The 27,674-nt window shown below is 47.3% G+C and overlaps 1 protein-coding gene across 3 annotated transcripts in view; it reads right to left on the bottom strand.

The window, feature by feature from the left end:
• Positions 1–27,674, bottom strand: part of enox1 (ecto-NOX disulfide-thiol exchanger 1) — a 391,926-nt gene that overhangs the window by 303,831 nt on the left and 60,421 nt on the right. For all 3 annotated transcript variants that reach the window (XM_072514330.1, XM_072514332.1, XM_072514329.1), the window contains exons 2-3: positions 18,274–18,411; positions 4,455–4,628 (exon numbers count right to left, since the gene is read on the bottom strand). In XM_072514330.1, coding sequence (XP_072370431.1) covers positions 4,455–4,628; positions 18,274–18,385 — 286 coding nt within the window. In that variant the 5' untranslated portion in view covers positions 18,386–18,411. The remainder of the gene's footprint in view (positions 1–4,454; positions 4,629–18,273; positions 18,412–27,674) is intronic.

Here is a 27,674-nt window from a genome sequence, read left to right as displayed (position 1 = left end):
AATAATGGTGTTGAAGGCTGAGTTGTAGTCACCAATAGGAGTCTGACTTAGGTGTCTTTGTTATCTAGGTGTTCCAGGGTTGAGTGCAGGGCCATGGAGATGGCGTCTGCTGTGGACCTGTTGCGGCGGTAGGCGAACTATAATGGATCAAGGCAATCCGAGAGGCTGGAGTTGATCTGTGCCATGACTAACCTTTCAAAGCACTTCATAATGATAGATGTCAGAGCCACTGGACAATAGACATTAAGGCACGCTGCTTGGCTTTTCTTTGGTATAGGGATGATGGTCATCCTCTTGAAACAGATAGGGACCTCAGATTGTTGGAAAGGGAGTTTGAAAATGTCTGCGAATACCCCCGCCAACTGATCCATGCAAGATCTGAGTGCTCATCTGGGCACCCCATCCGGGCCAGTGGCTTTCCGTGGGCTGACCTTTGACAAGGCTGCTCTGACATCTGCAATGGTTCAATGTTGAATGAATTGTTCAATGTCAGCACTCCTCACAAACACCCAGGACTGGATTCTATGTTTCAGCGGCCACGTGCCGGCTCAGGTGGAGAATATGCAGGCGTTTTACGACCCGAAAATCGGTGTAGAACCCTCACCGATTCTGGGACCGGTGAGGGGCTCACAGCGGCGCTGGGTGAAACTGCCGGCTCCCGCACCAAAAACGGCTGGAGAATGGCCAGGTCCGTGGCCATGCATGCATACGGTGATGACCTGCAGCGGTCGCATCGTACAACATGCGCTGACCATGCGTGGACCCGACCCGTCATCTAGGCCACCCCCCAGCCGTCCCCCCCAGCCCTTGCGGAAGCCATGCGCCGGCCAGCAACATGGATCCCGGCTGGGTGTGGCGGTGCTGAACACAGTCCACAGCGGCTACATCGGGTTCCCAACTGCTGAGACCACACGTGTCCCAAACCGTTTAGAAATACGACCCATCGAGGGCGGAGCATAGCAGGAAGACGTGCTGATGACGCACCAATGCCGTTGCTATGGCGTGCGGTGCGCAACGCGATTACGCCACTTCCGAGGGGCGGAGCATGGCTGACCGGAGTCAAACCGGCGCCGGCCTCGATTTGGGCATCGGAGTGGATTCTCCCCCCGATCGCCAATTACGACATCGGCGTCGAACAACGGGGAATCCCGCCCCCAGTATCCCAGCTAACCCTTATGAAAATTCACTTTACAAATCAGCAGCTCCCGAACCCATCGGCATTCACCTCAGTAAATGAGACCTTTCTGTTTTCAATCTGATTGTACAATACTGGTCTCAACCAAGGCTGGCTGTTCTGGAGAGATAAACAGGCAGATCCCCACAGCCATCACTCAGTTCTGTATGTCATGGATTGGCTTGCTGTTGGACGATGGAACAGAATTTAACTCTGGAATGTGTTCAATGGCTTCCATTGTCTCAAAGCTGATGTGCCACATGAGAATGCGCACCATTCAGAATGGCCAATTTGTCTTGCATCTCAATTAACTTGCTCTCAGGAACAAGATAGCTTGTGCAACATTTATATTAAATGGCATTGCCTCAACAGCACTGTAACAAGGCATTTATCCCGGATGGCTGAAGGAGTTGATACGTAAAACTCCTTTGACTTGCAGAATCACAGAATGGTTACTGCACCAAGGAGGCCATTCGGCCCATTGTCTCTGTATTGGATCCCTACTACTGCTGCCCGGCCTTCTTCCCAGAGCCCTGCACATTCATCCCTTTTAGATAACAATGTTCCCGGAATGTTTCATCAGTTTTTGAACTCTGATCTTTGTTCCGATTCACGACATTTATTATCTTTTGATTATAGCATTTCCATCCAGACACTCCCTTGCTTTTAATGAATTTAATTATTTTCTATCCTATTTATCCATTTAAACAGTATGAAGTTTGATCACACACCTAATTACTGCCAGCAGCAGTGAGACGATGACATTAATGAGAATCCAATGCTGATTTGAGGCCAGGGCTGCTACCTCCAAGATCCAACATCCAGCTCCAAATGCTTCTTTCCATCTTGTCCACATATACCTCTAGCCCTTTCGTCCTTGCATATATATCAAGATTCCCCTTATATATGTTAATGCTTCAACCATTCCAATGGACAGTGAGTTCCACATTCTCATTTCTCCCTGGGAGTTAACTCTTTGTGAACTACCCTAAGCAATTTTTTGAAAATGGTCTGCAGCCAAAATGCCGACAGATGCTCAATGTTCTGCCCTAGGTTGCTACCTACGTTCCAGCCTCATGTAGTGCGGCACGGTGGCATAGTGGTTAGCACTGCTGCCCCACAATGCCAGAGACCCAGGTTCAATTCCGACCTCGGGTGCCTGTCTGTGCGGCCTTTTCATATTCTCGCCGTGTCGACATGGGTCTCCTCCGGGTGCTCCGATTTCGTTCCGCAGTCCAGAGGTGTACAGGTTAGGTGGGTTGGCCATGCTAATTTGCCGTTCAGGGTGGGGTTGTAAGAATAAGGTGGGGCCTTGGGCCTAGGTAGGATGGTCTTTTGAAGGGTCTGTGCAAACTCGATGGGCCGAATGGCCTCCTTCTGCACTGTAGGGATTCTATGAGGCAAAGTAAATTGAGGCAAAATCCTTACTGGGATAGGTGCCAGTCTCAAAATTTTAGCCTTCTCTGATTGTTCCTTTTTTTCCGAATGATGTATTCATAGATTCACACAGATCAGGAGTCTACTCAGCCTCTCATATTATGCCTACCATTTGAAAGATCCAATTCACTTTTGAAAGTTACCCATCAATCTTTCAGACAGTGCTTTCCAGATCTTAACGGCTCACTATGTAAACACATGTGCTTCATCTCCCCTGGATTAACCATCATATTTGGAAAAGCCAACAAAACTCTGCAGTTCCATTGGGTTCCAATTCCCAGGAATACCCTGACCGCATTGCAAATCTCAGGGCCAGGGGTATTCATATACTACAAGCGAGTGCCTGGGTCAAAACAAGTCAGGAAGGCACTCATGCCGTAACTGGGCAGAGAGATTGGCCAGCAGAGTCGAGCTACGCAAGTGCCTTTCCTGCATTCTCAAGATGTGGGGCATCAAAGGGGAGGGTGAATTTCCTTGTGTGTGTATTCATTCTGACTGAAAAGAACAGGGGCCTGAAAACCAATTTAAGATTGTCAGTTGGATTCAAAGGATGTGCACTTACGCATGCCACATATTTTCACAGGCAGAGCCCTGTCCTTTACAGACAGAAGGAGCAGGTCAACGGATTGCGCCTTTTTCAACTAAACAAAACCTCGGGGACAGCTATTCCCTGGTTCATTCCCCATTGCAATGCCTTGACCAATCAGAGCCAACCTGCCCGGTTTGAATTTGAACTAAGTTGGGCAGTTCATTGTTTCATGCTGCATCCTCCAGGGCAATGCTTCCACCAATCAGAGGGCACTTGCCAACCAATCAGCACTCTCTTCTCATACAGCATCAATTGTTTTTCAGCTTTACTATTGGAAATTACTTATAAAATGTCCTGATGAGTGCAAGATGAAAAGCTTTGACAACATGTCTCTTTTTCAACAATAAAAGGTTAGGAAGTACAGGAAGTTATGCAAATGATAGAAGGACGATTCAAAAGAACATGGACAGATTTACGTGAGTGATCAAGTCTGAGATCATCCACTTTGAACCCAAGAAAGAATTTTGAAATGATGAGAACCTCAGGAATTGTAGAGATTTGTGATGACCAAAGCCCCACATCATTACGAGTTAAGAGTCAGGTCTAAAAGCAATCAAAAAGTCTATTGCAATGTTGGTCATTATCTCAATGAAATTATGCTTAAGTTTCACAGAGCCTTGCTCAAATTGTGCAACTTGATGAGCACTTGAAACACCAGAGCACACAAGGCTCCGGACCAAGTGCTAGAAAATGGGTTGAGAATAGCTAGGTGCTTGATGGCTGGCACAGACACGATGGAACACCTTTGACTCTATGGCTCTGTCACACCTCAGGAAGAAGATAGATCATTAGGGGTGCTGCACAGAATGATGCCTGGGCTCGAAGGGTTACATGAAGACAGGTTGCTTAAACTAGCTTATATTCCCTTGAATTTAGAAGATCGAGGTATGAACTGACTAAGATGCAGAGAAGATGTTTTGTCCAGTGAAGCAATCAAAAACAAGAGGACAGAGTCTTACAACTAGAACTAGGTCCAATCAGGAACGAAATGAAGAAACCTTAAGCTGAAAGCATAACTAGAATGAGCCACATCATGCAATAGAGTATAAGGCAACTTCAGGAAATAGCTAACGGATAGTCCCCATACTAATACGGACCATTCTGAAATAAGGACACGTCAAATAAGCATACAGTGGCAATCTGTCTGTGACTTTGAAAATTATTTCAGTTTACAATTTCTCAATCTTTGTTCCCTTCTGTCCCAACCTAGCAAGACATATGCAAGTTATACAGTGAAGTGTTTCTCAGACTTACTTGGGTTGGCTGGAAAGAGAGTACAGCTTGCACAGTGGATAATTTCTTTCATTACTGATAATCCTGGCGGGACAGCCGGCCGCAGTAAGCTAATCCCGGTCATCATGGGATTGACTGGTGCCATTCCTGTCATTAACCCGAGGCCATGTTCAAAGGCCGGAACACAGATGGGATCTGTAGACGCAAGAAAGTTCTTGTTACTGTTGTGCTGGTATACTGATGTAAACACCAATCGCTCATAAGGGATTGTATAAATACAGTGTTGGTTCATTTATTGAGACTAAGCACATGAGAACATTTAAGCAAAGGTAGAAGGCTTGAAAACATCAGCAGCTGAGCTCTGTGTGTATGCTCTCTGCAAAAACAAACATGTAATTGAGACTAGAGTACATGACAAACCTCCCTTCTAGTGACGTCATGCTGCTAATCCCTGAAATTTCTGTAGATACGTTGTGTGTTAGCGCTCTTTCCATAAAACACTTTGCTTTGATTGCAAGCACATTATAAGTGGTGCTGCCAGGATGGAACATCCCTGGATCGGACACAGGTTAAAGAATCAAACCACAAGCTCAATGTGCTGGATCCGGACACTAATAGTAACAATATTTAATAGTAACAATATATACCATCATCTCCACTTCTGTTAACTGATACTCCACAGTGGCAGTGTAGCCTTGCAAGAATTACCCTCCTGTGCTTATCAATTCCAGCCCCACTTAACCCAGAGTTGCAATACAAGTGAAATTGGATGTTATTTTAAAATATCCTAGGATCTTGGCTAAACCCAATAAACTGCAGTCACCAGCTTTGTAAAATTTCAACAAAAGTAACCTTTTATTATTTTGCAGTAATATAATTAAACTGACAAAAATGCAACTGACTACCTAATACCGCTTTTCCAACCTTCCCCCCTCCCCTTTCTAGCTGTCCCCACTCTACTCACACACCGCACACACAAAAAACAACGTAGAGAGGAAAGGGTGGTTGAGAAATAAAGAAAATATCAATAAAAAAATAAAAGGAGAAAGGATCTTTGATGCATTAGGATGGCTTCCAGTTAATGTCTTTCTGAAGTTCAACTTTCAATTTGGTACTTCTTCCTTCTAGGTTTGAGATGTTGACTCTGGCAGAGTTGTCTGCTTTCTTTGTAGATTCAAGATCATTTCAAGTTTACACTAAAGATGTGCCAGGCACTCATCGGAACAACAGCCAGGATTCTCTAATCCGAGTTCACCCAGCACCACTGCCAGCGAGAATGGAGAATTTGGTGCTCAGCATAAACCTTATTCACTGTAGCGAGACTGGAGAATCCCGCTGGCATGAACAGACGGAGAATTTGAACGGACAGAGAATTCCGGCCAATAAAGCAGCTCTTTACTTCAGCAGTGAGAGAGCCAGAGAGAGTGACTGTTCCTTTCACTCTCAAGGTCGAAACCCTTCTGCCCAGCTCGCTCAGAGGCATCACGCAGGAACCAATCACTGACTGTTGTCATGCAGAATACTGTTCCTGGCCAACCCACAGGTATCCAGCCAGCCAACCGAGCTGACTTCCTCCAAAGTTGGTTCTTAAGATTCTCTCGGTGCCTATGAGTCTGTATTCTTCCCTCCAAGAACAAATCCTGGAACACACTGTGCTGACCAGCAGGCTGCCTCAGCTTAAGTCCACTGCTTGAAGGTGCATTCCGATTATGAGTCCACAGACCAAAACTAATCAAATAATACAAAAGAAATGGGAACAAATGGAATAACAGGAAGAACTATTACATTATACTGAATATACATATCGCAGGAAGACACACACCTGCCAATGGACAGAAAAGAAAGAAGTAGCATTTATATAATGCCTTTCATCTGACTATCTCAAAATGCTTCATAACCAGGAAAGTGGGGTGAAACCTGTAAATTGCAGACATCTTGTAGACTGGCATCATCTGTTTTTTTTTTACAATCGTGTTCTTATAGTGTTACTATAGTGTTTTTTGCATCAGTATTCACTTTGCATCAGTATTCACCAAAGAGAAGGAATTGGTGGATGTTGAGTATGGAGAAGGCTATGTAGATAGCCTGGGTCACATTGAGATCCAAAAAGACAAGGTGTTGGGCGTCTTAAAAAATATTAAGGTAGATAAGTCCCCAGGGCCTGATGGGATCAACCCCAGAACACTGAAGGAGGCTAGAGAGGAAATTACTGAGGCCTTGACAGAAATCTTTGGATCCTCACTGTCTTCAGGTGATGTCCCGGAGGACTGGAGAATAGCCAATGTTGTTCCTTTGTTTAAGAAGGGTAGCAAGGATAATCCAGGGAACTACAGGCCGGTGAGCATACGTCAGTGGTAGGGAAATTACTGGAGAGAATTGTTCGAGACAGGATCTACTCCCATTTGGAAGCAAATGGACGTATTAGTGAGAGGCAGCATGGTTTTGTGAAGGGGAGGTCGTGTCTCACTAACTTAAGAGTTTTTCGAGGAGGTCACAAAAATGATTGATGCAGGTAGGACAGTGGATGTTGTCTATATGGACTTCAGTAAGGCCTTTGACAAGGTCCCTCATGGCAGATGGTACAAAAGGTGAAGTCACACGGGATCAGAGGTGAGCTGGCAAGGTGGATACAGAACTGGCTAGGTCATAGAAGGCAGAGAGTAGCAATGGAAGGGTGCTTTTCTGATTGGAGGGCTGTGACTAGTGGTGTTCCGCAGGGATCAGTGCTGGGACCTTTGCTGTTCGTAGTATCTATAAATGATTTGGAGGAAAATGTAACTGGTCTGATTATTAAGTTTGCGGACAACACAAAGGTTGATGGAATTGCGGATAGCGATGAGGACTGTCAGAGGATACAGCAGGATTTAGATCATCTGGCGACTTGGGCGGAGAGATGGCAAGTGGAGTTTAATCTGGACAAATGTGATGTAATGCATTTTGGAATAGTACCGACAGTCAAAGAGATCTCGGTGTACAGGTCCACAGGTCACTGAAAGGGGCAACACAGGTGGAGAAGGTAGCCAAGAAGGCATACGGCATGCTTGCCTTCATTGGCCAGGTCATTGAGTATAAAAATTGGCAAGTCATGTTGCAGCTGTATAGAACCTTAGTTAGGCCACACTTGGGGTATAGTGTTCAATTCTGGTCGCCACACTACCAGAAGGATGTCGAGGCTTTAGAGAGGGTGCAGAAGAGATTTACCAGGATGTTGCCTGGTATTAGCTATGAGGAGAGGTTGAATAAACTTGGTTTGTTTTCACTGGAACGATGGAGGTTAAGGGGCGTCCTGATAGAGGTCTACAAAATTATGAGGGGCAGAGACAGGGTGGATAGTCAGAGACCTTTTCCCAGGGTAGAGGGGTCAATTACTTGGGGGCATAGGTTTAAGATGCGAGGGGCAAGGTTTACAGTAGATGTACGAGGCAAGTTTTTTTTACACAGAGGGTAGTGGGTGCCTGGAACTCGCTGCCGGAGGAGGTGGTGGAAGCAGGGACGATAGTGACGTTTAAGGGGCATCTTGACAAATACATGAATAGGATGGGAATAGAGGGATACGGACCCCGGAAGTGTAAAAGATTTTAGTTTAGATGGGCAGTATGGTCGGCACAGGCTTGGAGGGCCGAAGGGCCTGTTCCTGCGCTGTACTTTTCTTTGTTCTTCGTTGTTCTTATTTTTACGATAGTCATTGCATGTAGATGTAAACATTTTCAATAGGATCCCGCATGCAGAGTGGCAGAAAAGGTGTCCCATTACTGAGATCGAGGTTTGCAAACATTCAATCCTGGTTTGTAATTTGCCAATCAGTGCTTTCAGATTGGCTCCTGCATGTTTTTTCAGGCATGTTATTATGCCTGGCAATAGGTGTCCACCGTTTCTTGTTCTGGGGACTGCCCGTTAATGTAGATTTTACAAAACTCTCGAAACACCAACGACGTTGTAATGCAGGAAATGCAACAGCCAATTTATGCACAGAAAGCTCAAACAAACAGCAATGGGATAATTGGGATAATTTTTTTTTTGTTGCTTTTGTGATGTTTGTTCAGGGATAAATATTGGCCCGGAAATAGTGCCGTGGACTCGATATTGTTCATCTTAGGGAAGAGGTAGGACCTTGGTTTAAAATATCATCTAAAAGACAATGCCTGGAATTCTCTGGCTATTCGCTGGCGGCAGAATTCTCTGGTCCCGCTAGCAGCGCACCCTGGCCTGCGGGTTTCCTGGCGATGCGCGGTGGATTCAAGGCCGAGAAACACGAGGCTGGGGCCTGGAGAATCCTGTCCAGCAGCTCTGGCAGTGCAGGACTCCCTTGATACAGTTGTTGAATAATGTTCTGATTGAACAGATGATGCTAACAGCACCTTTATCAGGAGAAAATGAATTGTGGGTCTTTCAACTATATAGATTCACCCGTCAAATCCACAGCTTTTCAACATCTGCAAAATGGTCGGTGGGGTCAGGGGGAAGGTGATGCCGGCCAGCAAAGGTGGTAAGCCTGGCTCCGGTATCGCATTCAATTGTTCAGATGATGTGTAATTATACAGGCAGATTGCTGGCATATGCCAAGCCTTGGCTTGCGTTCCTCTGTTCATTTTAAAACCAACTGCTTGTCTCCAAATGGAAATTCTGTGTCAAAATGTAGATGGCTGGATTCTCCATTCCTCCCACATTTGGAAAACCGAGGAGGCGGACCATCCGAACCTCCCTCCTCCCCCCCCCCCCCCCCTCACCCCTCATCAAAACGAGTTCTGGCATTGATTCGAAATATAAATATAGGGCGGCAAGGTAGCACAGTGGTTAGCACTGTTGCTTCACAGCACCAGGGTCCTAGGTTCAATTCCCGCCTTGGGTCACTGTCTGCACATTCTTCCAGTGTCTGCGCCGGTTTCCTTCGGGTGCTCCGTTTTCCTCCCCACAAGTCCCAAAAGACGTGCTGTTAGGTGAATTGGACATTCTCAATTCTCCCTCGCTGTAACCGAACAGGCGCCAGAATGTGGCAATTGGGGAATTTTCACAGTAACTTCATTGCAGTGTTAATGTAAGCCTACTTAGAACATAGAACATAGAACAGTACAGCACAGAACAGGCCCTTCAGCCCTCGATGTTGTGCTGAGCTTTGTCCGAAACCAAGATCAAGCTATCCCACTCCCTGTCATTCTGGTGTGCTCCATGTGCCTATCCAATAACTGCTTGAAAGTTCCTCAAGTGTCCGACTTCACTATCACAGCAGGCAGTCCATTCCACACCCTAACCACTCTCTGAGTAAAGAACCTACCTCGGACATCCCTCCTATATCTCCCACCCCGAACCTTATAGTTATGCCCCCTTGTAACAGCTACATCCACCCGAGGAAATAGTCTCTGAATGTCCACTATCTATCCCCCTCATCATCTTATAAACCTCTATTAAGTCGCCTCTCATCCTCCTTCGCTCCAATGAGAAAAGCCCTAGCTCCCTCAAACTTTCCTCAAAATACCTACCCTCCAATCCAGGCAGCATCCTGGTAAATCTCCTTTGCACCCTTTGCAATGCTTCCACATCCTTCCTATAATGAGGTGACCAGAACTGCACACAATACTCCAAATGTGGTCTCACCAGGGTCCTATATAGTTGCAGCATAACCCCACGGCTCTTAAACTCAAGCCCCCTGTTAATAAACGCTAACACACTATAGGCCTTCTTCACGGCTCTATCCACTTGAGTGGCAACCTTCAGAGATCTGTGGACAAGAACCCCAAGATCTCTCTGTTCCTCCACGTTCCTCAGACCCTGTAATCCGCATTCAAATTTGTCCTACCAAAATGAATCACCTCACACTTATCAGGGTTAAACGTCATCTGCCATTTTTCGGCCCAGCTCTGCATCCTATCAATGTCTCTTTGCAGCCTACAACAGCCCTCCACCTCATCCACTACTCCACCAATCTTGGTGTCATCAGCAAATTTATTGACCCACCCTTCAGCCCCCTCCTCCAAGTCATTTATAAAAATCACAAATTGCAGAGGACCCAGCACTGATCCCTGTGGTACACCGCTGGTAACTGGTCTCCAGTCTGAACATTTTCCATCCACCACCACCCTCTGTCTTCTATGTGATAGCCAGTTACTTATCCAATTGGCCAAATTTCCCTCTATCCCACACCTCCTTACTTTCTTCATGAGCCGACCATGGGGAACCTTATCAAACGCCTTACTGAAATCCATGTATACAACATCAACTGCTCTACCTTCATCTACACACTTAGTTGCCTCCTCAAAGAATTCAATCAAATTTGTGAGGCAAGACTTACTCTTCACGAATCCGTGTTGACTATCCCGGATTAAGCTGCATCTTTCCAAATGGTCATTAATCCTATCCCTCAGGACCTTTTCCATTAACTTACCGACCACCGAAGTAAGACTAACTGGCCTATAATTACCAGGGTCATTCCTATTCCCTTTCTTGAACAGAGGAACAACATTCGCCACTCTCCAGTCCTCTGGCACTATCCCCATGGATAGTGAGGACCCAAAGATCAAAGCCAAATGCTCTGCAATGTCATCTCTTGCCTCCCAAAGAATCCTAGGATATATCCCATCTGGCCCAGGGGACTTGTCGACCCTCAGGTTTTTCAAAATTGCTAATACATCTTCCCTCAGAACATCTACCTCCTCAAGCCTACCCGCCTGTATCACACTCTCAGCCTCAAAAACATAGCCCCTGTCTTTGGTGAACACTGAAGAAAAGTATTCATTCAACGCCTCTCCTATCTCTTCTGACACCGTGCACAGGTTCCCACTACTGTCCTTGACCGGCCCTAACCCCACCCTGGTCATTCTTTTATTTCTCACAAAAGGGTAAAAAGCCTTGTCTCCAGTTCTTCAGAATTTGCGTTACGGAACTGGAGCTCTAGCTGGGTGAACTTCGGATCATTCGGGAGGCAGAGGTGGCCATAGATAGTAGCTTCAGGGATGTAGTTACTCTGAAGAATGAAGATAGATGGGTGACGGTGAGAGGGGCTGGGAGGAAGCAGTCAGCACAGGGATCCCCTGTGATTTTTCCCCTTAGTAACAAGTATACCGCTTTGGATACTGGTGGGGGGGGACTTACCAGGGGTAAGCCACGGTGACCGGATTTCCAGCACTGAGTCCGTCCCTATGGCTCGGGAGGGAAGGGGGAAGAGCAGGCGAGCAATAGTTATTGGGGACTCGATAGTTAGAGGGACCCATAGACGGTTCTGTGGCAACGAAAGAGACTCATGGATGGTATGTTGCCTCCCGGGTGCCAGGGTCTGTGACATCTCGGACTGTGTTTTCAGAATCCTTAAGGGGGAGGGGGAACAGTCACAAGTTGTGGTACACATCGGTACCAACGACATAGATAAGAGGAGGGACGGGGATTTAAAGCAGGAATTTAGGGAGCTAGGGTGGAAACTGAGAGCCAGGACAAACCATATTGTCATCTCTGGTTTGTTGCTGGTGCCACGTGCTAGCGAGTTGAGGAACAGGGAGAGAGTGCAGATAAACACGTGGCTGCAGGGATGGTGTAGGAGGGAGGGTTTCAGTTACGTGGATAATTGGAGCGCATTCTGGGGAAGGTGGGACCTGTGCAAACAGGACGGTTTGCACCTGAACCAGAGGGGCACCAATATCCTGGGAGGAAAATTTGCTACAGCTCTTCGGGGGGTTTAAACAAATTTGTCGCAAGGGTGGGAAAACAAGCTGTAGTCCAGAAGCCAGTGTTGAGAGTAGTGAGGTACTGAGGAGAGTATCAAGGTCGCAGGAGTGTACCGGCAGGCAGGAAGGTGGGTTGAAGTGTGTCTACTTCAATGCAAGGAGCATCCGGAATAAGGTAGGTGAACATGAAGCGTGGATTGGTACTTGGGACTATGATGTTGTGGCCATTACGGAAACATGGTTAGAACAGGGACAGGAATAATTGTTGTAAGGTCCAGGGTATAGATGTTTCAGTAATAGTAGGGAAGGTGGTAAAAGAGGTGGAGGAGTAGCATTGTTAACCAAGGATAGTTTAACGGCTGCAGAAAGGCAGGTCGAGGGGGATCTGCCTACTGAGGTAATATGGGCTGTAGTTAGAAATAGGAAAGGAGCGGTCACGTTGTTCGGAGTTTCTCTAGGCCCCGAAATAGTAATAGAGATGTGGAGGAAGAAATTGCAAAGCAGGTTATGGATAGGTGTGGAGGTATCAGGTAGTTGTCATGGGTGACTTTAACTTCCCAAATATTGATTGGAACCTCTATAGGCCGAACAGTTTGGATGGGGCAGTTTTTGTACAGTGTGTGCAGGAGGGTTTCCTGACACAATATGTCGATAGGCTGACAAGAGGTGGGGCCACATTGGATTTGGTACTGGGTAATGAACCGGGCCAAGTGTTAGATTTGTTTGTGGGAGCGCACTTTGGAGATAGTGACCACAATTCGGTGTCTTTCACTATTGTAATGGAGAGGGATAGGGCCATACGGCAGGGCAAGGTTTATAATTGGGGCAGGGGTAATTATGATGCGATTCGGCAAGAATTAGGGAGCATAAGATGGGAACAGAAACTGTCAGGGAAAGGCACAAATGAAAAGTGGAGCTTGTTCAAGGAACACATACTGTGTGACCTTGATAGGTATGTCCCTGTCAGGCAGGCAGGAAATGGCCATATGAGGGAACCATGGTTCACAAAAGAGGTTGAATGTCTTGTCAAGAGGTAAAAGGAAGAGTATGTAAGGATGAGAAAACAAGGTTCAGTTGGGTCGCTTGAGGGTTACAAGGTAGCAAGGAATGAGCTAAAAAATGGGCTTAGGAGAGCTAAGAGGGGGCATGAGAAGTCCTTGGTGGATCGGATCAAGGAAAACCCTGAGGAACTTGTGACAATAATAAAGATTATTATTATTGTTAAATGTAAATAAGAGAATCCGAACACTGGAACCTGGGTCACAGGGAAAGTGACAACCTGTTTTATAGATGTTGATGAAGTTGCTGTTGCTTGGTTTCTTTTTCTGTGTTCTTGCCAATGGCTGTGTCTCTTGTGTATAAATCTTGTTACTAAATGTAAAAATCCCAATAAGAATAGTTTTCAAAACAAAATATTTTGGTACCTGTGTGACCTCAAGTGTATAAATTCTGAGAGCAATTCTGAGACTGGATCAGCCACAAACTATCTGACATCTGCAGATTTCAATTGTTTAATTTTTCTATGTTTGATTATGAGAGTCTGTTTACTCATGACGCTCATTGTGCTTGGCTAGCTAAACCTCGGTAAGGACTCAGAGAAAAGAAAACAAAGCTGGAAGCTAGTTGCTAGAAGCCTGCAGGTCCAGGGCAAGAGCACTAAGTGCCCTAGTCAGGTCTTCAGTCATATGCGTTTACCCTGCCCCTTATTAATATTCAAAAATAAATACTGTGTATTAGTTTAAATAACAATTCTACATTTATAATTACAGATTTATTTGGCATAAGAAAGGAGAATATTGTGACACTGATTTTATATTCTCATTGTTCTACGCTTTTCCCAGGATAGCTACCAGAAGAGATGCAATGTGTTCCTGCTAGAGTTACTTGATGATTTTATCTGCAGTTTATATAATCGATAATTATTACGATAGCGTGGGTTAGATTGCAATTATAGTCTTTGATATTATTTACTGTTCAAGTATTGGAATTGTCATCTAGATGTACACATTTGTTCAACTGCCACATAAACAGCATGAGGATTGTGATATGAAATCTTGGGAAAGATTAATGTAAGTTTATGGAAATATCTATGTATGCTAGAATACATGGATGTATATGAGTAAAGCTGGGCCTTTCAGCCTCACAGCTGAAACGTGGTTGATTACTGATGTAGTTTCATGAATATTTCTTTCTTTTTTATGTCCCTTCCACTCTTTCCAAATGTTGCCACTCTAGATGACCCCCTATCTTGTCTGGTGGCTGCATCAGCTCTGGAAGCATGGCAGAGCATACATTTGAAAGCATTGTAAATCAAGTTCCCATGCATAAATAAAAGCTGGTGTGCCATCTCTGCATTGCTCAGAGCTGTAAAATCAACCACAATATTGATTTAAACTAAATCAATTTAATCTAAAATGGCACAAATAGAATGTGCATCCCAAAAATCCCCACATGTGCTAGTTTTGTTATGATTACAATAATGGTGTGTTATATGTTCTCTGACATTTTACCTGTTTACTGCCTCAGCTGATTGAGATTCTCATTGCATATTAAAGCACACTATTCATTTTGAAGGTTAATTGTGATGGGGGGTAGGTGGTGTGCAAGGCTGGTTGATCAGATGAGTGTCTAATACTTGTCTTGCATGCTGTCTAGCAGCTAGCTTCCAGTTTTGACTACATTTCTCTGAGAATTTCAAATCCAACCTTACACTGAAATTATGCTTTGGTACACTAAAGTCATGGGCGGGATTCTCTAATAATGGGGCTATGTCCCCACGCCGGCATCAACGGCCCCCAAAAGTGAGGAATTATCCCCTTTCTCAGGAGCTAGGTTGGCACCGGAGTGGTTCCCGCAGCTCCAGCCGGCGGCGAACGGCCCGCGCATGCGCGAAACGGCGAAACGAGTGCGCAATCGCAGAATGTCCCGCGTATTTCCACGCATGCGGGGGGGGTTCCTTTCTCCGCGCCGGCCCCCGGGCAATATGGCGGAGCCCTAAGTGGCACGGCGTGGAGTAAAGTAGGCCCCCAAGGAATCAGCCCGCCCGCCGATCGGTAGGCCCCAATCACGGGCCAGGCCACAGGGTCGGATCGCCCCCGCACATGTACCTTTCAGGTCCCGCATGTGAGGTGAGTAATCCACGCCGGAGGGACTGGGCAAAACTAGTTGGCCACTCGGCCCATTGGGGCCCAGAGAATCGCCGGGGGGGGGGGGGGCTGTCAATGGCCCCCGACCGGCACGGCGTGAATCCCACCGGCGCCCGAAAAACGGCACCGGAGAATAGGGAAGCTGCCGCCAGGGCAGCGGGACGGGATTCGTGCCTCCCCCCGGGAATTCTCCAACCCGGCGCAGGATCGGAGAATCCCGGCCACGATGACACAGAAGACGACATTCAGTGGTCAGAGTCCATGCTCATGGTGAATGCTAAAGCATTCTTCTCTATTTCCCTTCTCTGATATTTTAATCATGGGCTGGCATCTCTGTGAGAAACAAAGAGATCCTTGTTAAGATCTGTACCCTCGGGGGCGGCAAGGTGGTTAGCACTGCTGCCTCATGGCGCCAAGGACTCGGATTCAATCCCGGCCCCGGGTCACTGTCCGTGTGGAATCGTAGAATCGCTGCAGTGCAGAAGGAGGCCATTCTGATAAATCCCAAATTTCTTTACCCGTCAGTCTGGCCTCAATAAAAGTCGAGATGGATTTGCAGGTACAGCATTAGTTATTTTATTTGGCTTGCAAGCTTGATTCATTTCACAGAAGCATAGGACACATCTAGTCTCCTACATCCCGGAAAGCGAATGAACAAAGAGACAAAGGGATCTCTGCAAATCAATTCAAATGGTATCAAGTTTCACATACACGATTCCCATAGGTCAGCCTATGCCCCTCCTGACCTAGTCAGACATTCTGATTGGCTCACTTCCAATCCCTTCCTCTGGCCCCTATTACCCAGCATCCTTTTCTCCTCCTATGGTGGACGCACCTCTTCCTGCTTTGCCATGCGGTCTGAAATCCTTTGTCTGTGAACTCACCAGAATGAGACTGGCCTATCTCTACACTACAGTAACTAATATCTCTAAAGTAACTATTTTATATCACATTCGTCAATTCGGTCCATCGAGTCTGCACTGGCCCTCTGGAAGAGCACCCTACCTAGGCCGAATCCCCCAGCCTATCTCGATAACCCCACCTAGTGGCAATTTAGCACAGCCAATCCACCAAACCTACATATCTTTAGACTGTGTAAGGACACCGCGGTGAGCACCTAGAGGAAACCCACGCAGACACGGGGAGAATGTGCAAACTCCAGACAGTCACCCGAAGTCAGAATCGAACTCGGGTCCCTAGTGCTGTGAGGCAGCAATGCTAACCACTGTGCCATCATGCTGCCCCATGTCATATTCTCCCCGTGTCTGCTTGGGTCTCACCCCCACAACCCAAAGATGTGACGGGTGGGTGGATAGGCCACGCTAAATTGACCCTTAATTTAGAAACTTAGAAAAGAAGTTTTCATGATGGCTGCAAGTGACTCAGAGCTGCAGAGTGGCCACAGTGTCTGGTCTGCCCTCAAGGCCTCCATAATTAACTGCCGAGAGATGTTTGGCCACTCGACCAGGAAACACCCGTGGTAAACCACTGTATTGCATTATGTTGTATTGTATTGTTACATGCCTGGGCTTGTCCCTGCTGGCTCCGCCTGTGGGTCCTCCCCTCAGACTCATGTATAAAGGTGGTTGGTCTCCGCCTCCGACCCAGTTCGGGACCAGAGGCCAGGAGGTTTGCTGTTTAGTGTATTAAAGCCTCAGTTACATTCACCACTCGTCGTGTGTTTATTGATGGCATATCAACACCAAAATTGGTTCGATGAGAATGACAAGGAGATCATGGAGCTGATGAGCCGCAAGCCAGAAGGTTGATGTGAAAATTATGTTTCCTCTTGTGAGTGAGTCCAGAACTAGGGGGCATGATTTTAAAATCAAGGGTCACAATTTTAGGATAGAGTTAAGGAGAATGTTTTTCTCTCAGTGGGCGGTGTAACTTTGGAACTCTCTCCCTCAGAAGATGATGGAGGCGGGGGTCATTGAATATTTTTAAGGTGCAAGTAGATAGATTCTTGTTAAGCAAGGGAATCAAAGGTCATCAGGAGTGCATGAGAATGTGGAATTAGAAGCACAAACAGATAAGGCATGATCTTATCAAATTGTGGAGCAGACTGGTGGGGCCAAGTGGCCTACCTCTGCTCCTATTTTGTCTGTTTACATATGAGAACCTGAGGGGACTTATAAGAGTGGATTATGACGGGTATTCCCTCTTCTGAGTGAAACAAGAATGAAGGGCGGAGTTTAGAGGTGCCCCGTTTAAAGCGGAGATGGGGAGAATTTAGTTATCACAGAATTGCATTGCAAAAGGAGGTCATTCGGCCCATCGAGTCTGCCCCAGTCCTTGGAACGAGCACCCTACCTAGGCCTGCATCTTCACCATATCCCCACACTTCCACCCTATCCCTGTAACCCCACCTTACCTTACTTGGAAACTAAGGGCAATTTAGAATAGCCAATCCACCTACCCCTACACATCTTTGGACTGTGGGCGGAAACCGGAGCACCCGGAGGAAACTCACGCAGACACAGGGAGAATGTGCAGATTCCGCACAGACAGCGACCTAAGCCGGGGATCGAACCTGGAACCCTGACGCTGTGAAGCCATTGTGCTAACCACTATGCTACAGTGCTGCCTGATCTCGGAGGGCTATTAGTCTTGCCCAGAGAGCAGTGCAGGCTGGGTCATTGAATATATTCCAGGCTGAGTTACACAGGTTTTTGATAAAATAAAAAATAATCCTTATTGTCACAAGTAGGCTCACATTAACACTGCAGTGAAGCTACTGTGAAAAGCCCCTAGTCGCCAAATTCCAGCGCCTGTTCGGGTACACAGAGGGAGAATTCAGATAGAAGAGGGAGTCAAAGGTTATGGGGGGTCGGGGGCGTAGACAGAAAAGTGGAGACCCCAACCAGATCAGCCAGAATCTTTTTGAATGGCGGAATAGGTTCGAAGGGCCGACTCCTGCATCCTGTGTCCCGAATCTTTCAGGAGCCTCCTGTAATAGCGCAGCTTTGTGTGAACATTGGAGGCATGCAGTTAATTGCGTTTAGAAAGGTTAGGATTCAGTGCTGCATCAAACATATTTACCTGATACCAGCGGTGGCCCAGTTAGTCCCACTGGGGCTATCCCCAAGTTATTCATTGCAGTAGCCCATGCTGTGGTGTCAGTAACGTTCATACTGATCTGACTGGGGCCCATGACTATACCTTGCAAACCTTCTGTTCCTGTGGGAAATAAAAGAAAATAAGAGTCATAATGGTGCAGAAGGAGGCCAGTCAGCCAACCAAATTCATAGAGGCTCTGTTGAGTCGTCCAGTAACTCCCCATACTCTTGCTCTATCCCCATAATTCTGAAAGTTTGGCACCATTTGGAGAAGAGCAGGGAGGTGATCTCCCCGGTGTCCTGGTCAGCATTCACCCTTCGACCGCCATCACTAAGACAGATCATCGGGGCATTATCATGATGCTGTTCGTGGGGGTTTGAGGTGAATAGATTTCCTACGTGTCAATAGAGACTCCTCCTCCTTCAGGAGCCATATACTCAGAGGGCTTGACGACCATGGAATTCCCTTGGATTGGCCCATGGTTATTCTTCATAAATTGCTGCAGTGGTTTTCCATTGCCTTCTCCAGCGTGGTTGACCAGGAGACTCTTACCACCCGCCATGTTTGATCACAATACCAACATGCCTTCCATGGTCCAGAGAGGAAATTGGACCTGGACTCTACCCACTGCACCCCAAGACCACCACATTAGTGACGGCCATTTGAAAAAATACTTCATTGACTGAGAAGAATTTTAGAACATCCTAGAGGTGTCAAAAGCCCTGTCCACCAAGTGAAAAAGAGGGAGATATAATCAGAAGAATAAACTCCTTGGGTGGGAATCCATCCCCCCCCTCCACCATGCCAATTACATTTCATGTGGCAGAGTAGGTGGCCAGCCCTTGGCCAGTGGCGGGATCGTCCGGTCCCGCTGTTGCCAACAGGCCTTCCTGTGGTTCACACCCACCACTGCCAGATAACCTGCGTCAGGTGCACGCTGTCAGCGAGACTGGAAAATCCCGTGGTGGGAAAGTCCCGCCACTTGTATCAAACTCCTGTGCTCTCTGATGTCCTCTTTAAGTGTCCCAGCTGGCAAAAGGGGAACTTAAAGAATGGAACAAAGTGCCATTAAAATCAAACAGGGGCGGGATGTTGAAATGGAAGATTGGTTGGCTATATGAACATGCTGAATTACACACAGCTGAACACACATGGACAGTCACACACACACACACACACACACGCACGTAAGCACATGGGGCCCGATTTTCATAGTTAGGGTGGGAATCGGGATTCGGGCAAGCTCCCAATGTAGTCCTGCCTCCTGACTGCCTGTCCACTGTATTTTCATGGTGCTGACTTGGGGATGGGCTGGAATCGGGGCTACCACCTGATGGAGCAGCGTGGAAGTGTGGTGAACCACTGTACACCTGTATTAGGGGATGTAAGGTAGGACCTGTACTACAGGTTTGCCGGTAGCCCCTGCCGGCTGGCTCCGCCCAGTAGGAGGAGTATAAATATGTGTGTCCTCCATTCAGCTGCCATTTCGCCAGCTGCAGCAGGAGGCCACGCATCTGACTGCAATAAAGCCACAGTTGTACCCAACCTTAGTCTTTGTGCAATTGATCGTGCATCAATTTATTGCAGTCAGATTTTCTACAGGATGGACATCCGAATCAAACCAGATCGCCTGCAGCTGGATCCGCAATCGACCGACGCCAGAAAAGAATTTAATCCCTGGCTGGATTGCTTCGAGGCCTACATTAACTCAGCGACCACCCCACTGACGGAGGCTCAGAAGATACAGGTCCTGTATTCCAGGTTGAGCTCAAGCGTGTTCCCGCTGATCCAGGACGCCCCGACTTACACGGAAGCCATGGCGCTCCTCAAAGAGAACTACGCGCAGAAAGTGAACACACTCTTCGCCAGGCACGTACTCGCCACTCGCTCTCAACTCCTTGGTGAGTCCATTGAAAACGTCTGGCGGGCCCTAATCTCACTCGTCCGGGACTGTGACGGTCAGGCCGTTACGGCCGCCGAACATTCTAATCTCCTCATGCGTGATGCTTTCATAACGGGGATTGGGTCGGACCTCATCCTGACAATACTGAATTCTTTACCCGTCAGTCTGGCCTCAATAAAACTCGAGATGGATTTGTAGGAAGAGTATTATTTATTTTTAACCAACTTGCAAGGCTGACTCGCTTCACAGAGATCCAGCACACATAAGCTGTCTCCTGGAGCTCCGGAACCGAGTGAGGTTGGAGACAAAGATATCTCTGCACATTCAAATGGCATCAAGTTTCACATACAAGATTCCCATAGGTCATCCTATACACCTCCTGACCTGGCCATATATCCTGATTGGCTCACTTCGCATTCCTTAACCCTGGGCCTCTTGTTACCCAGCATCCTTTTGGCACCCCTCCCCCTTACTTGCTATGCTTTCTGAATTCCTTTGTCCTTTGTGAACTCACTACTATCTACATTACTGTAACTAATTTTTGAACTAACTATTTTATATCACATTCGTTTGTTCAATTCCTCAATCCGACAACGATTGCTGGAAGGGGCCACACTCGACCTAGCGGAGATTTAAAAAATTAGCGCTCTCCATGACGGTCACCTCCCGTAATGTTCAGCACTACCCCTGCCAAACGCACAATGGGCGCCGCTCTCTTCACCCCCACGGACCATGCGCGGCCAGTGGGCGCCGCCATCTTCACCTCCCGGGGCCTCGCACGGCCAGTGGGCGCCGCTATCTTCTCCCCCTCAGTCCATGTGCAGCCGATGGGCGCCTCCATCTTGTCCTGCTCCACCAACGTGCGGCCCATGGGCGCTGCCATTTTGTCCCGCTCCCGCAACGTGCGCCCCATGGGCACCGCCATTTTGTTCCCTGCAGGATCTCCAGCCGCCGCCATCTTGCCTTCCCCACGGGACATGGACGCCAACGACCTTCCACGACCTGGGCCCCCAACGCTCTTCGTCTGAAACCAGTGACGGTCACCCGCAGCTCGCCTTGATGACGCTGGACCAGTCTCGTCCACACAACCTGGCCACCGCTTCGATTACGGTGAAAATCAACGGCCACGTGACCTCTTGCCTGCTGGACAGTCACTCTCACAGTCCAGGGTGTAGAGTTCAGCGGCTTTCGCCTCTACGTCCTTCCTAACCTCTGCGCTACACTATTGCTAGGCCTGGACTTTCAGTGCAATCTCCAGAGCCTCACCCTCAAATTTGGCGGGTCCCTTCCACCACTCACTGTGTGCGGCCTCACGACCCTAAAGGTCGACCCCCCCTCCCTCTTTGCCAATCTTACTTTAGATTGCAAGCCCGTCGCCACCAGGAGAAGACGGTACAGCACCAGGACAAGACCTTCATCAGGTCCGAGGTCCAGCGGCTGCTTCAGGAGGGTGTCATCGAGGCCAGCAACAGTCCCTGAAGAGCCCAAGTGGTAGTCGTTAAAACTGGCGAGAAACACTGAATGGTCGTGGACTACAGCCTGACCATCAATCGGTACACGCAGCTCGACGCGTACCCACTTCCACGCATATCTGATATGGTCAATCAGATTGCGCAGTACCGGGTCTTCTCAACGATTGACCTAAAATCCGTCTACCACCAGCTCCCCACCCATAAATCCGACCGCCAATACACTGCCTTCGAGGTGGACGGTCGTCTCTACCATTTTCTTAGGGTTCCCTTTGGCGTCACTAATGGGGTCTCGGTCTTCCAAAGGGAGATGGACCGAATGGTCGACCGGTACGGTTTGCGGGCCACATTCCCATACCTAGACAATGTCACCATCTGCGGCCATAATCAGCAGGACCACGATGCCAACCTCGCTAAATTTCTCCGCACCGCCACTCTCCTCAATCTTACTTATAACAAAGAGAAGTGTGTGTTCAGCACAACCCGCTTAGCCATCCTCGGCTATGTGGTCCAGAATGGAGTTCTGGGGCCCGATCCCGACCGCATGCGCCCCCTCATGCAGCTCCCCCTCCCCCACTGCCCCAAGGCCCTGAAATGCTGCCTGGGGTTCTTTTTGTACTATGCTCGGTGGGTCCCAGACTATGCGGACAAGGCCCGCCCACTCAGTTCCCCCTCACGGCCGAGGCACAACAGCCCTTCGCCCGCATCAGAGCTGATATAGCCAAGGCAGAGATGCACGCAGTAGATGAGACATTGCCCTTTCAAGTAGAAAGCAACGATCAGATGTCGCCCTTGCCGCCACCCTCAATCAGGCAGGCAGACCCGTGGCGTTCTTTTCCCGCACCCTTCATGCCTCTGAAATTCGGCACTCATCCGGCGAAAAAGAGGCCCAGGTTATCGTTGAAACTGTGTGGCATTGGAGTTATTACCTGGCCGGCAGGAAATTCACTCTCCTCACTGACCAACAGTCAGTAGCCTTCATGTTCAACAACACGCAGCGGGGCAAGATCAAAAATGATAAAATCTTGCGGTGGAGAATCGAGCTCTCCACCTATAATTACGAGATTTTGTATCGCCCCGGCAAGCTCAACGAGCCCCCAGACGCCCTCTCCCGAGGTACATGTGCCAGCACACAAGTAGACGAACTCCGGGCCCTACACGACAGCCTTTGTCACCCGGGGGTCACACGACTGCACCATCTCATCAAGGCTCGCAACCTGCCCTACTCCGTCGAGGAGGTAAGGACAGTCACCAGGGACTGCCAGGTCTGTGCAGAGTGAGGAACTTAAAGTATTACTCTCTATCCCAATCATTTGAGCGATTGATAAATATGGCAAATAACTGAGGCCTCGACATTGATCATTGTGGGACACCACTCGCCATATCTGCCAATTAAAGTAGCTGCCCACGATCTCGACTCTCTGTTTCTTGTCACTCAGCCAATTTCCTAACTAGGTCAATAATTTACCTTCAATTCAGTGAGCTTCAACCTCAGCTAGCAGTCTCTGATGAGGGATTTTGTCAAATGTCTTCTGGAATTTCACATAATCTCCATGGGATCGATGCTTCCCTTTCATTACTTTATTCGCCCCTTCAAAAGTTTTCAATCGAATCCATCAGGCAAGGCCTACCCATTACAAATCTTCTGCCCTGCTGTTGGGACAAAGTTTACCCCTTCTGAAATTCTTTTTTTGCCTTCAGGTTATCAACTAACAAATGAAAGAATGAAAAGATCAGTCAGAAAATAAATGGCAATCATGGCCTGAAAGTCTCTGGACAGCACGGTAGCACAGTGGATAGCACTGTTGTTTCACAACTCCAGGGTCCCTGGTTCGATTCCCGGCTTGGATCACTGTCTGTGTGGAGTTTGCATGTTCTCCCCATGTCTGCGTGGGTTTCCTCCCACAAAAGATGTGCTGTAAGGGGAATTGAATATTCTGAATTCTCCCTCTGTGTACCCGAACAGGCGCCGGAATGTGGCGACTTGGGGCTTTTCACAGTAACTTCATTGCAGTGTTAATGTAAGCCTACTTGTGACAATAAAGATATTTTTTTAAAAATCCAGATCTGGTAAAACTAGTTAGAAGTTTAAAATTCTAGTACTTTTGAAATGAAGCTGAGCTGAATCATTAGGATGCTGAGTGCACCACTCTCCCTTTACCCACTCTCCCTTTACCCGCTCTCCCTTTACCCGCTCTCCCTTTACCCGCTCTCCCTTTACCCGCTCTCCCTTTACCCGCTCTCCCTTTACCCGCTCTCCCTTTACCCGCTCTCCCTTTACCCGCCCTCCCTTTACCCGCCCTCCCTTTACCCGCCCTCCCTTTACCCGCTCTCCCTTTACCCGCTCTCCCTTTACCCGCTGTCCCTTTACCCAATGGGGTTGTTAGTTCCTTTTTCAGTTGGGATGTCTTTTATTGATTTTACAAAGTCGAGTTGATTAAGCAGCTACGCGACTAATTGTGAAGAACATTTGTAGAATTTTGTGCTCATACAGAGGTACGGTGGCACAATGGTTAGCACTGCTGCTTCACAACACCAGGGACGCGGGTTCAATTCTAGCCTTGGTGACTATGTGTGTGGAGTTTATATGACTCCCCCTGTCTGCGTGGGTTTCTTCCAGATGCACCAGTTTCCTCCCACAGTCCAAAAGATGTGCAGGTTAGATGGATTGGCCATGCTAAATTGCCCCTCAGTGGCCAAGGATTTGCAGGCTAGGTCGGGTTACGGGGATAGGATAGGGGAGTGGGGCTAGATAGGGTGCTCTTTTAGAGAGTTGGCGCAGACTCGATGGGTTGAATGGCCTCCTTCTGCACTGTTGGAATTCCAATCTAAACATTTCCCCTTGCTACATGTGACCAACAAGAATGCTTTGTTCATTATTGCGTACAGTACTTGACACCCTTCAACTCCCACAATGGTAGGGCAGGGTCAGGTCAGCATTGCAAGTGTCTGACTGGGTGAGTCGTGACAACAACAGCACACTCGACATCCCCTCTGAATCTGCTTCTCATTGCTGCATCTGTTAAGTGGTTTTCTGTCACAATGAAGTGCAATGTTATTTATTATATAAGGTATAAGGATTTTGCTTAATTACCCTTAATAGACATTGACTACGATTGACAACCCTTGGGTACAAATTAATACTGTCCCCACACTGGCTCAATTTAATGCCCATCTCCATGAGAAATATCGTTTTTTTTAAACATGATAATAGATGGCAGATTTACGTTTGTAAAACTTTTAGTCTCACTCCATATTGGATGAGAATTTTGTGCTAACTCTGATTTTATTGTCACAAAAGATTTACAAAGGTGATTCCAGAATTTCAAGGGTACGACTATGAGGAACGATTGAACAGGATGGGGGTTCTTTTCTCAAGGAAAGAGACGGTTTAGAGTTACTGAAGATGGTCAGTGAGGTAGACATGGAGAAGACTTTTCCACATGTGGGGGTCATTAATCTTTTTTTTGAAAATATTTTTATTCTCCTCCTTTTTCACATTTTCTCCCAAATTTACACCCACCAACAAAAAACTATAATCAGTAACAAATACGTCAATCCCCATATCAATAACAACGATCCCATCCTCCCACCAAACCCCAAACATTAGCCCGCATGTTCACACAAACAAATGACAAAAAGGAATCTGGAATCGCCCATAGTCACCATTAACACACACAGCCCCCCTCCCCCCAACCCTCCCAACCACCCCCCGCCAACTAATGTTCGATGTTATCCAGTTCTTGAAAGTGCATAATGAATAATGCCCATGAATTGTAGAACCCCTCCATCCTTCTCCTCAGTTCAAACTTAAATCTTTTTAAGAGTCAAGAATTCCAACAAGTCCCCCCACCGTGCCAGGGCACAGGGTGGAGAGGTTGCTCTCCAACCCATCAGGCTCCACCTTCGGGCGATCAACAAGGCGAAGGCTACAACATCTGCCTCCGCACCCGTTTCCAACCCTGGCTGGTCCGACACCCCGAATATGGCCTCCCGAGGGCCCAGGTCCAGTTTCACGTGCACCACTTTAGAGATTACAGAAAAACCTCCTTCCAGTAATCCTCCATCTTTGGACAGGACCAAAACATATGAACATGATTAGCGGGGCCCCCCATAAATCTAACATAAATAGTCACTTGGGAGTACAGGACTTGAGCGTTGCTGGAAAAAGAGACATACTGTCAAAGCTTTTTGTCTTGCACTCTTCGGGGCAGATGCAAGAACACCAAATTTCAAAGGGAACAACAATTAATACTGCAAGTAAAAAAGGGGTGCTGATTGGTTTGGAAGTCAATCCTGATTGGTCTTAATTCACCATGGTGAAAGCACCAGGGAGCAATTGACCCCCCCCCCCCCACCCCCCCCCCCCCCCCCCCCCCCGCTTTGGTTTGTTCTTCTGTGAAGAGGACAGATCCCTGCATATGATTTTATGTAACTTCCAGCTAGTGTAAATGAGTTACATTATGACCCATTTTTTCAGCAAATCTCAAGGAGAGATAAATATAAGATAATCCTTAATAAGTTAAATAAGGTAGTCAGAATTTTTTTTAAAACTCAGATAGTGAGAAAGTGGAACTTGATACCACATGGCGAGTAATATTTACAAGGAAGCAGCACGGTGGCACAGTGGTTAGCACTGCTGCCTCACAGTTCCAGGGACCCAGGTTCAATTTCGGCCTCAGGTGACTCTCTGCGTGGGTTTCCTCCGGGAGCTCCGGTTTGCTCCCACAGTCCAAAGATGTGTAGGCTAGGTGGACTGGCCATGCTAAATTGTCCCTTCGTGTCCAGGGATGTGTAGGCTAGGTAGGGTTGTGGGGAAGTGGGCCTAGATAGGGTGCGCTTTCAGAGGGTTGGTTCAGACCAGACTCGATGGGCTGAATGGCCTCTTTCTTCGCTGTAGGAATTCTATGATTCTAAGCGCACTGGAAGGATAGGTTGACAGGGTAAGATGAAGTAGGGTGGGTGGAGGTTGGCGTGGTGTGCTCACAGGATGGTCATATTTTCATTTGAGATGTGAACCTATAGCACAAAGAAAAATAAATTCCAGGAAAATATTGTTCAGTTCTTTCTGTATTTGGACATAAATAATGTAATAATTATTTTGTGAGCCTTAGCTCTCAGTCAAGCATGCATAATGAGGCCATCCAGTGTCAACGAAAGAGTTCTTCCACCTGACCTCATTATGTATGCTTGACTGAGAGCCCGGATTCATAAAAGGTTTATTTCTGTGGAGGGTGCTGTTTTGACAACTGGAAAGAGCTATTGACGGTGCTTAATTGACAACTTTAGTAGTTTTAATAAGTTGTTCTTTCTGTGATCTTTTATGTCAATGTTTCAAAGTTTGTTTGCATAAGGTTAATTTAATGTTCAGAGTTTGAAGACTCTGCTAGTAATATTTTAATGGTTTACCTGATTAACACTTTTATAGGGTTGAAGGAACAGCTTGTTTTTCCTGACAAGTTACATATGCCATTGTTACCATATGGTTCATTGGTTCCATAAATAGCAGGTGAATGGTCATGGAACGGCCATAAATTGGCATGAGTTGAGATGGGGGGGACAAGGGACCATGAAGGTGGATGGGGGTCATGAGTTGGCATGGGGCTCAAAGGAGCCATGGGATGGGTGGGGGGATAAGCTTGCATGAGTTGGAAAGGAGGGGCATTGGGGACATGGAAGGGGTATGGGTACACATATGTGTTTCAAGAGGTTCTTGAATCCAGGCTATGGTTTATGCATCCTCTGAGGAGCCATGGACTATGGGTCCTGGGGAAGCCGGTCAGAATCCATGGAAACTCTGGGTAGCTAGGAGTAGCTCACCCCTGCAATGGAGCTGACCAAATTGGGATTGCAGAGTGCAGGCTGACTATTTACAAACCTGTTCCAGTGAAAAGTAGAGGAGATGGGAATCAGAGGAGGAAACCCAAAATAGTATCACACCCACCATTTCTGAATTTGGATTCTGTGAAAATCAAGGCCACGCGTGCACTGCTGTCTGTTTACACACACCA

The sequence above is a fragment of the Scyliorhinus torazame genome, chromosome 8 (genome assembly GCF_047496885.1).
Source record: "Scyliorhinus torazame isolate Kashiwa2021f chromosome 8, sScyTor2.1, whole genome shotgun sequence".
In the NCBI taxonomy this organism is placed as follows: Eukaryota; Metazoa; Chordata; class Chondrichthyes; order Carcharhiniformes; family Scyliorhinidae; genus Scyliorhinus; species Scyliorhinus torazame.
The sequence above is the reverse complement of the archived record's forward strand: the minus strand, read 5'-3'. Positions and strand labels throughout refer to the sequence as shown.